We start from the raw sequence: 12592 nt of genomic DNA on the forward strand, positions 1-12592 counted from the left end.
CAGACAGCAGGGCTGCACTGCTGGCGCTCCGTTCAGCTCAGGTTACATCCAAGCTGGTCTGGAGCTGCCTTGCTGCACTTGTGGAATTGGCATCGGAAAACAGAGTGATGCTCATTTGGGTGCCGGGCCATAGTGGCCATGCGGGCAACGAAGTTGCCGATGAGTTGGCGCGGAGGGGATCTGGGGCTGCCTTTGTGCAGCCGCTGCCTTTCTGTGGTCTGCCTTCTTCCGCCGTGGGGGCCAGGCTTGCCTGCCTACTCGCGGCGGAATGCAGTCGTCACTGGCGGGACACGAAAGGGTGCCGTCATGCGAAGGTGTTTGTTCCGGCGTGCTCCGGCGGATTCGCTGCGGAGTTGCTGGGGATGAGCAGGAGCCGGGTTCGCACTATTGCGAATTTCTTCACGGGGCACTGCCCGGTGAAATACCACCTGCACAGGCTGGGGAAGTCGGGCTCCCCCCTGTGCAGATTTTGTGGGGGTGGCGATGAGACCGCCGTGCACATTCTCTGCGACTGTCCGGCACTGGCTGTTCGGCGCCGCAATTGTCTTGGACATGGGTCCCTAAGTGTTCGGGAACTATTGTCCAACTCCCTTAGGGATATCTCCGGCTTTGTGATTGGGACGGGGATATTATAGACGGGAGGGTGGGGTGGCTACAATAAGTCAAAAATGGCTGCGGTGGCTTGGGGGATGCTCCTGTCCCCACTCAGTTCCCTTAGAATCTACAATCTACAATCTACCTGAAATTGGTCCGAATTGGTCCAATTACAATGGGGTTGTCTCCTTGGCACAAAAGAAATAACTTATGAAAGTTTAGTGTCGATTGAATTATTCATTTTTGAGTTACCGTGCGAAAGGACGGACGGACATAGCTAAATCAACGCAGAATTTTACGCTGAGCAAGAGCATATATACATGTCCATATCGCAGATGACTATTTCAAGTGGTTACAAGCTCCATATCAAAATTAATATATTCTTCACGAAGGTGCAGGGTATAATAATATAATATATGCATTTCTTAAGAAAAATAAGATATAAAAGAAAATCAACATCTTTCATTGTTGTATAGCAAGTGCTCAAAACTCAGAAACCATTCTACAGAAACTTCACGAATATATCTGAGCTATAATTGAACACACGACTGCCAAGTTTCATGAATCTGGCTTTATTATTTTTCCAAATATTTACAATTAGCTTATGGGCTTGTATGGTAGCTACCCGAACCTATCAAGCAATTTCACCAAAACTTCAAGAATATATCTGGTCTATAAATGGATACCCCACCGCCAAGTTTCATGGATCAGACCTTAATATTTTTTCAAATAATTAAAATTTGGTTTTGGAGTTGTATGGCAACCACCCGAACAAGTCCAGGGCTCTCTTTAAAATTTTAAGGGTATATGTAAAATGTAATTGGACACACGTATACAAAATTTCATAATTATAGCTATTATTAGTTTTTGAAATATTTACAATGAACTCTTTGAGTTGTATGGCAGCTACACGAACCTGTTGTCCAAATTGATCCAATTACAGCAGGTTTCGTCCATTGCACAAAAGAAGCAACTTCCGAAAGTTTGGTGTCGATTGCTTCATTCATTTTTGAGTTGTCATGCGATCGGACGGATGGACGGATGGACGGACATGGCTAAATCAACGCAGAATTTTACGCTGAGCAAGAATATATATACACATCCATACCGCAGATGACTCCTTCAAGTAGTTACCAACTCCATACCAAAGTTAATGGACCCTTCACGAAGGTGCGTTTAACATAATTTAAGATTAAATATCGTGAACTAAGAAAAATAATTATGTTTTTGATGACATGACATTTACCGTTAGCTTTCTGCATTTATGGAAACTTGGAGAAGCTTGCAGTTCCAGAAGTATAAGCTGCCAAAAATTAAAACTTCTCAAATTTCATGAGATGTTAACTTGAGAACGGGTGGAGGGAGGAAAAAATGTTTTTTCTTAAGAAATAAACCATCTACTGATATCTAAGAGTTTCTAAAATTTTAGACTCTTATAAGTTACGGTTTAAAAAGAAAACCGATATGAAAAATTCGAAAAAATGGGCTTTTGATAACGGTTAATTTTAGCAGCCATTTTTACCGACCGCATTGTCTATACAATAAGGTAGGTTATGTGATGGCAAAAAAGTTTGCATATCGAGTTTTTTGTTGGAACGCACTTCTCTATGGTAGGGAGAGCTTAACATACGCTTCGCTCGGCCATTTCGCACCACCTAACTTTTGGAAAATCGACCAAAATCAAAAAGCCATAATTTCACATTAATTGTGTTTAACAAAAACGTTTTAATTCCTAATTGTTCTAATTGCCATGGGTAACCTATTAAATAAGCACATAGAAACTACTGTATTGTGCGTATGAGTATCTATCATTCTATTTAAAATAAAGTTAGGTTTAATTAAATTGTTAATTATTTTATGAAATATGTCAACGATGTGAATTTTGAAGAGTTAAGGACATATAATTCTATTACTAATATATTTTTAGCAGAAAAATGTCGTGGTCGACACAGTTGAGAATCTTTTCTAAATCTATAAAAAAATATACCACGAAATTACCTGCATCAAAATTGTTCGCAATAAAGTTTGTTTAACAGAGGCACGCCGCTGTATTATCGGAATCGCTCCCGAAAACATTTTGAATCCTATTTAATATGCTGTTGTTCTTCAGGTAATCATTATGATGATGTTTAATCACTGTTTCAAACATTTTATAAGGGGCACTTCACATAGAGATAGATACGAGGTTGAACCCGCCTTGTGAACTGTATTCACTATTGCAACTTAGATGCCAATTTCCCAGAGAATTTTTATATAAATTTCGCAGAGATATTAGGCCTCAGGCCAACAATAATCTGTTTAACCTGCTCTCATTCGTTGGGGACAAAGAAAAACTCTCACCAACCATTCTTTCCGGGTTACCAATATATGACGGATCCACTGAAAACGAAGAAACATATTTCATCAGTGACATTTATAAAGAACGCGTTCATTAATTTATTCCTGTGAAGGTTATATTAGATATTGGCTTGTTGGATTAAAATTGTTATGCTCTAAATAACACGAGATTTAATATAAAACCGTATTTGACTGTTCTGACAATCGTGTGAACTGATAAATTAAACCTAAATTAATCTAAATTAAACCACTTGCTAAAGGCAAATCAGTTTCAACACGATCTCTACCGCGTCGCTTAGATTTATTTACTCTTAGTGTGTAAATGTGAAAATGGCGGAGGTGCGGAGAGATATGTGGAAACTTTTAAATATAGAATTACTATATTATATTATACCATATAACTTTTGATATTTGAAATATACTAATCACTCTGTTAATATTCTTTTTAATATTTTAATTATAATTTTCCTTTTTCTTTCTCTTTATCATTCTATTCAGGAATATTTTATTTAATTTTTCTATTAAAGATTAAATATATAATATATTTCATATTTTAGTTAATATTTTTCCTCTTCTTTCTCTTTTTCTTTATCATACTATATTCAGGAATCAATCATTTCCGCATCAAATCATTTATATAATGTATTAAATAAACGTGCATCATTTGGTAGTATTATTATAAACATACCAGATTCATGGCCAGATGAATGTATTACATCAATGAATAGTACAATTGATATATCAAACGGCCAAAGAAGTGATGTACAGATAACAAATATAAATCAATTATTTGGTGATCGTATGTGGACATTACAATCTGGTGGATGTGGTGAACAAGGTGAACAAATTTATATAACGTATAATGAATTAGAACAGAAACAATCAAATTATATTGGTAAAGAATTTGTAAAACAGTGGGCAAAATATCGCTATGGTATATTCGATGAAATTGGTTTCGAGGATGATAAAATATATCCAAAATGCTATTTCACAAATAATAAACAATATATAAATGGTTGTTTAAATGAAGAAATTGAAGATATTTCGGGGTAAGTAAAATACATAACATTTATTATTTCTTTTTATACTCGTATCACAAATGTAATGTACCTATTTAGCAAAAACACAAAACTGCATTTAAATTAGAATTAATGATATGTAGTTTTAAGTTAATGAAATTGTAATCGTTACCCGCATGTAACGATTGAAAAAAATTCATTTAATATAAAAATTGCTTTTACCATGCAAAATTATGGTGTCTTATTAGATTTATGACTTTAAAATTGAAATAATACTCATTAATACATAATTCGGCAAACACAACCGATAAGCTGAATTCTGTATTAATACCATATTATTGCAATTTTAAGGTCAGGCTATTTCAGATATCATATTTGAATTAATTTAAAGAATACTAAAAAAAATCAAATTTGGGTTATTGTATCTTTTATTTAAAATCATGGTCAGCAAAATTTTTCAGAAGTCGTTTTTCTCATTCTACTTTATTAAATTTCGGCGGTTTTGCGTGTATTGCTTCTAAGATATATGAAACATTAAAAATAATTTTTCTTATTATTTTATGTAGCATTCAAATATATATACAAACACAGTTACTAACAAAATATTTTCTCTTCTTTTTTCTTTTTCAAATTTTTATCAGATACTGTCAAAATTCTAATACTAATAAAGATATAATAAAATTAATTAATAAAAAATCAACAATTAGATCAAATATAATGTTTACAATGGACTCTGATAATATTATTGAATTTTGTAATAAAACCACACATAATCGTTATATCCCAACAAAACATAATTTATTATGTAATCGTCAAAGTGCATTTGATGTTATTTTAAAACATAATGATTTTAATCATAATAATAATTATAATATAAATGATAATATAAATTTTACATTATCAAATACAACTTCAATTCTATTAGGATCAGAATTACCAAAACATTTTACAAAAAATAATGGTAATAATTATATTGCTAATAGTAATAGCAATAAAAGTAATTACATGAAAAATAATGATTATATTAATAATAATAATAACTTAATAACAAATTTTTTTTATAGAAAACGTAAATTAACACGTTTTATAATAATTATTGATGAATCACAAGATATATTGATACGTGAATCATGGAATTTTTTACGTAATGCAATTCGTAAATGGGTTGTTTATGATTTAAAATCAAATACTGAAATGGGTATTATATTATTTAACGGTTTAAATAATAATAAAATATTAAATATAACAAAATTAAATGAACAAAATAAGCGTGATTTAGTTGCATCATTTATACCATACACACCGTCTGATTCAAGACAATTTGGTTCACTATTATTAGCATTTAATATGTCATTAAATATGTTAACAGAACAACGCAAATTATATGGTAATGCTAGTGATAATATATTAATAATATCACCAGGTATGGAAGCAAATATTAATCACAATTATATTATTAGTAAAACAAATCAAATGAATATTAACATAATAACAATTAATTATCCCTATATAACAAATGATCGTATACCATTAGATATATTATCAAAATTAAATAATAACGGTTATTATCATACAATATTAGAAAATAAATATAATAGTGAAAAAACATATTTAAATACATATTTTGAATTAGTTAATATATTATATTTTATTGGTAATAAATATTATGAAGGTGATATTAATAATTTGGCAATTGAAATACATCGTAACGAATTATTGGATAAAATTGATAGTAATAATAATAATAATAAAAATAATAACAATAATAATAATAATATAAACAATAATAACAATGATAATTTAAAAAATATAATACATAATTATGAAAATAATAATATAAATATAAAAAATATAAAACAACGTTCAAGTAATATTATTAATGGTAATTTTTATTTAACAAATAATTTAAGAACATTACAATCATCGTTATCCGATGGTTTTTTTATATATACACACAGTATAGAACAACCATTAATACAAAATATTAAATTAGTAAGTCCAACAAACATAATATATAATATAAGAAGTGATTTAAGAATGACAGTTAAACAATTAACAATATTAACAAATTTAAATGAAACTGGTATATGGTCATATCAAATAGAACGTTTTAATGGTAATCCACAACCACATTATGTACAAGTATTAGTAACACCAAATAAATTATTATTATATAACAATAATTATAATAATTATAATATAATACGTGCACGTTCATGGATTAAAATACCAAAATATATAAATAAGCCATATATTATATATTGTGAATTAAAATTAGACAATGATTATCCAATTCATTCCAATTATGTTGAAGTAATTGTAAAACAGATTGATTATATGTGTAACACTAATGTAACGACAGCAACAGCAACAACTTCAACAACAAATAATTGTTATACAACTAAAAAGATATTATTATATGATAATGGCAGTGGTATGCCAGATATAACAAAAGGTGATGGTATATATACAAGATATTTAAATTTATATGAAAATGGTATTTATAAATTTGATTTTGTTATTAACAATAACAATAATTTAAAAACATCATATTATACATCATTATATAATAATTATAACAATAAAAATAATGATAAGAATAATAAAGTAATATTAAATGAAAAATGTTGTGGTTCATTTATAACAAAAAAATTAAAACAAAATTTATTAATACCATTTGAACGTTATTTACCATCAATAATAATACATCATAATAATAATGATTTTAATGATAATCAAAATGGTAATAATTTACATAATAATATTGATAATAAAATATATGGTTATATTGGTGATTTAAGTTATGTATATTTAAATGATAATAACGTTAAATTAATGTGGACATCACCTGATTTAAGTGGTTATAAAGGAATTAAATACGATATTAAATATTCATACAATATTAATGATATTATTGATAATTATGATCAATTAACTATGATATGGAATTATGAAAATAATATAATACCAATAATAAAACCGATTGGTCATGATATGGATTATATATTAGATATCAAAAATAATGATAATGTTACAAAAGAATTATATGGTAAAGAAATATATATTGCAATACGTCCATATATTAAATTAAATTATGAATTAATACCATGTTCAATATCAAATCCAATACGTATATTAATACCAAATCTTAAAAATAATACTAACATAAATAATATAAATGATATAGATAATCAAACTTTATTATATAATAATAACAATAACATAAATAATAATAATGATTTATTTCATAATGAATATGACATTAAAATAAAATACTCTATACCAATAATATGTGGTACAGTTTTTGTTATGTTAGTTATTATAATCTATTGTATATTTTGTGGTTACTGCAAAAAAAAATCAAAAACTAATAAAAATAATAATCATAGAAATATTTCAAAGAACAAATATAATAAAAAAAATAAATTTAATAAACATAATTTTTCCCAAAAAAATGAACAACATCTGCAACAGCATCAACAACATCATCAACAGCATTCATCAAATATTATTGTACCAGATGATATTATTAATATAACAATAATATCAACAAATACAACAACTACAATACCAAGAACTTCAACACCCACGTCAATAGCATCACAGTCGGAACAAAATAATTTTTTAGCAACAATTAATAATTTATATAATAATAACAATAATAATAATGATAATATTGAAACAATATTTTCATCATCATTGCCAACATCAAAAATTAATACAATTCCATCACAAAAATTTCACAAACAAAAAAAAGAACAACATGATCAAAAACATATTGATGTAATATCAAATAATTGTATTGATACAATAATCAATACAGAAAATGATAATAATTATGATGACGAAAGCATAATTATTAATGATGATAACAATACTGATAATAAAATTACAAAATCCTATAATCAATCATTATTATATAATAATATACATAAGAATGATAATGTGCAACAACAAAAACAGCATCCAGATCATCATACAATTGGTATACCAATATATGATTGTAATAATGATAATAATAATTTAATAATAAATAAAACTAATAGTAATATAAAAAAAAAACAAAAATATCATCATATATATTATAATCAACAACCGCATCTACAACAATTTCAACAAAATTTATTGAACGAACAATATTATATTATTGATGATAATACTATTAATAAACATGAATTATTACATAATAAACAACAAACTCGCAGTTTTATACCAACAATATATCAACAGAGTGCATCAAATTTGAATGATTATAACCGTAGTAATAATAATAGCAATAATAACGGTCTTAGTATAATATCATCATCATTATTAACACCAAATAGTAATAACAATAATATTAATAATAATAATAATAATAATAATAATATAAGAAAATATTCATCTAATTCATCATATATTGATTATCAAATCATAACAACTTCAATACAGTTACCAAAAACAGCAACAACAACAACAACAACTAATAGTAATAATAACAATTGGAATACACCATCAACATCGCCGTCATCATCATTATTGTTATTAAATCATCCTAATCATAATCATCAATCATCATCATTAATAAATATTATTAATAATAGTGATAATGATAATAACATTACATTAAAAGACAATAAAGCATTAACAATACCACCACCTGTGCCACCATTACCACTGCCATATGATATAACAACCAAAACGATAGATAATATAGAAAAAATAGGAAAATTAAAATCTAGCAATATTTGTAATATAGATTATTTAATAAGTAATAATAATAATAATAATAGTAACAGCAATTGTAATACTTTAAATAAAAATTATGATACACAATATTATTTACAACAACAGCAACAACAACTAAAACACCAAACGCAACACCAACAACAACATGATAAACGTCGAAGAAATGTTACCATGGTATAGGAAATATTTAGAAAAATAGAAGCAAAAATTACATTTGGGATATTTTTTTTTTATTTTTTTCGATTGTTCTTAATTTTATTATAGGTAAATAAAGTTTAGGAGAAATTGTTATAAAATGCTTAAACATATCAAAGTAGTAAATACGTTATGTAATTTCAGAATATAATGTATAATTTATTGAATAAAAGAAAATGTTTTAAAATCTTTATATAACTAATTCCCCATATAACAAGATTCTCCAATTTACCGAACCATTTGTTTTTATAACTTATTTAATATTATGAACAAAACCTATTATAAAACTTTGTGTATTCGATATATTATACCGTATTTATGTATAATTTTTTGGTAAAATGTTTGAAAATTATTCAAACTAATATTAATTATTTGAACATTTTTTACTATGACATTTTTATTAATACAAATGTGAACTTACTTTAATTTTAATTATAACTTTTAAGAATCAGATTTTTTTAATCTATATTGTAAATTTAGTAAACCGAATTAAGACAGTATTAAAGTTTTAAATTGTTAATATTTTTTTATAGTAGAATTGTAATATCATGTTCATGGGCTGTTCACATATCATGTAAGGGTCTAGAAACAAGAAGGAGGGGATTTTTCGCAATAGATTTTTAAAATGAGGGTGTGAGAAAAAGGGAGAAGGTCTTTGAAATAACAAAAATTGCCAATGACTTCAAAATTGCAATTATACGGTATTAATACGCTATTTACCCTTTGAGTTATACTTAACTGAATTCTGTAGCTAATAGTTGTTTTTAAATTTTACGAGCATTACATTATATGTGAACAACGTCTTAAAGCTCTTCAATTTCTTTTATAAGTTACTCCTTTTAATATACATACAAATATATAAAGTTTATAATATACATATAAATGTATAAGTATTGTATAGGATAGTATAAAGTTTTCCTTTTATTACTGTTTCATTTTCTTGTTTTATACTTTATTATTATTTAATACCCGCCGGAATCAGTAATTATTAATTTCAAAATTAGAAAGTATATTAGATTTAGTTTTTTTTTATATTTTTGATAATAAATAAATTAAATTATAATTTAATTATAATAAATAAATTGAATTGAAAATTGAATTAATAAATTGAATTACGAGTATAATAAAGTGGGAGTAAATCAAACATAAAAGAATGCTATAATGTAAATAAAAATGAAAAATACTATCGTATTTGCGTATCAATTCAATACTACTACAATTTTCAAGTTAGGGATATTCTGACTTTAAAGTCGTTTTAAAATAATATTAATATATCATTCAGGTTATAAGTAATGATTAATGAATTTTGTATCAATACCGTATTACTGTAATTTTAAAGTCAGGGATGGTTAAAATAAAAAAAATGTAAAATTATCTATTTCTATAAAAATTTAACAGTACTTAAACAATTATTAATAATATTAAAAATATTTTTTTTTAAAAAAGTATTGTTTTAAACTCAAACGTTTCTAAAACTAAAAATGAATAATTTTTATAGAAAAAGTTTTTCAAATAACTTTTCATATGATTATATTATATAAGATTTTTAAAGTACAATAATAATAAAGAATAAAAAAGAAATAGAAAAAGTAAATATACTTCCTATTATTCATGTTTTTTTTTTAAATTATCTTTTCCTTTATCAAAAAAACAGGAGTGTGCCTGGAATATGCATGGAAAATTTATTGGCATATAATAGATCCTTATGTTTTTTTGGAGATATCATATAAATGGCATAAAGGGCAGCAATATCTTCGTCAATTTTAAAAGACAAAAAATATATGAAAAACCACACAATTAACATAATATGCAGACATTAAATGTGAAATAGCGTTATTCAAAAAAATTAGAAAACAATAATTGTCATTCGTAAATGTTAAACACAGAAAAAGGTAAAAAATGATGACTGGTTGAAAAACAAAACTAATAAAGTTTTCAATTTTAACCTTTGCCTTTCAATTAATCTTTTATTAAATTTGGCAACCAGTTTTATTGGTTCACAAAATTTAAAAAATTCAAAAATTAAATATTTTAATCCTAACCTTAAGAATCCTAACTAAGAAATATTTTAAATTTCTATCTTGTAAAATTTAACGGATCCATCATAAGAAAAAATATTTATATAACAACACTTTTTCAGCACTTTGAATTCTGTCGATACATTTTTTATTCAATTTTAAACCAAATACGAATCATATTTTCTCTCTATTTTCAATCGATGGCGCTGTAAGCTAATAATATTCAAGGTAATATACTTAATCAAAAGTAAAAAAACGTATAATATATTTAAATACTCTTAATGTTTATATTGACATCTTGTGAGTAATATTTAAGGTAATATATAATGCACGGTTGATAAGTTATAAATGGTATTATTTGGATTTGTACTACGTATTTCAATTTAAAATTAAAATTAAAAAAAATTGATTTAGTTAAATTTTTTTTTCGTTTAATTAAGTAACAATTTCATTTTCGTTTCATCGCCCCTGTGGGTATTATTGAAACTTTTCTACATAGTTTGGGTCAAACCAATGGTTTGTATTGTACTACTTTTCCCTTCAACAAGTGAAAATACTGTATATCCACGACACTATTCAAATTATTTTCATTCACAAACGAAACTATTTCTAGGATTGCATATATTTAGGATGAACGATTTTGCAGTATTTGAAATAAGCGAAAATTAAGATAAAGTGGGGTTCACATAATGCTCGATTTTAAGGGTTAATTGTTTGAGTAAAGAAAAATAATTATATTATTTAATGTCATGGAATTTACCGTTAGCTTTTTGGGTTTATAGAAATTTGAAAAAGCTTGCGATTTCGGAAATATAAGGTGTCAAAAATTCAAATTTTACAAATTTCAAGAGGCGATAACTTAAGAGGGGGTGGACATGGGAAAAAACTTTCTTCTAACGAAATGAAGCATTGACTAGTGTCTAAAAGCCCCTAAATTTCAAGCTTCTACAGGCTGGGGTCTAGAAGAAAAAAGACATCAAAAATTTGGAAGAAACGGACTTTAGATAACGGTAAATTTGAACGGCCATTTTGTTTTTATAAAGTTTAACTATAGTATACCGCGTTAACGGAAGCAAGTCGCTGCCTTTTTGCGTTTGCAAAATTTGACAAATGCTTATGGTCTCACTGCACTAAATAGTTAAAAAATGGCATTTTTAGGGTTTTGGGGGGGTATAACTTCTAGAAAGAGGAAGATAGGTAAAAATTTTGTTCTACGGATATAAGTTTCTAGTAAAGATCTATGTACATATTAAATTTCAGCTTTCTATCTTCAAGGGTGTAGAAGTTTTGTAAACAAAAAAAGTGTCCACGGGCGGACAGACGGACGGACAGAATGAAATTAATAAGCATTTTTTTTTGAAAAAATTTTTGGAAAAGTGCTAAAAATTAATATAATATGAAATTAGTACAAATATAAAACTAAAATTCAATTTATATTTAAGAGTATGTAAACAAATATTTGTAAAAAATAAATAATCTTAAAATATATTCCTTTATTCTTAGGTAATTAATTGAGTAAATTGAATAACCATCGCAAAATTTGATGTTAGATTAACTGATTTAATCTACTTGGTGTCAACAAAAACGACTGCAATTCACTTTTAAATCTACCTATTCTTTCAATGCTTTTCAGACTTTCTGGCAAATTATTAAAAAGGTTAGATCCTGTAATAGAAATTCTTTGAGAAGTAAGTATTGTTT

General features: G+C 26.7%; 1 protein-coding gene across 1 annotated transcript in view; it reads left to right on the forward strand.

The window, feature by feature from the left end:
• The window catches only part of LOC129616764 (putative uncharacterized protein DDB_G0282133), a 42579-nt gene extending 33504 nt beyond the window's left edge, over window positions 1-9075 (forward strand). The window contains exons 3-8 of the mRNA XM_055532334.1: window positions 3538-3980; window positions 4592-4835; window positions 4992-5724; window positions 5809-6566; window positions 6738-7115; window positions 7209-9075. Coding sequence (XP_055388309.1) covers window positions 3538-3980; window positions 4592-4835; window positions 4992-5724; window positions 5809-6566; window positions 6738-7115; window positions 7209-8858 — 4206 coding nt within the window. The 3' untranslated portion in view covers window positions 8859-9075. The remainder of the gene's footprint in view (window positions 1-3537; window positions 3981-4591; window positions 4836-4991; window positions 5725-5808; window positions 6567-6737; window positions 7116-7208) is intronic.
• The last annotated feature ends 3517 nt before the right edge of the window (window positions 9076-12592 follow it).

Source organism: Condylostylus longicornis, unplaced genomic scaffold (assembly GCF_029603195.1).
Source record: "Condylostylus longicornis isolate FDR11 unplaced genomic scaffold, ASM2960319v2 ptg000286l, whole genome shotgun sequence".
NCBI lineage: Eukaryota > Metazoa > Arthropoda > Insecta > Diptera > Dolichopodidae > Condylostylus > Condylostylus longicornis.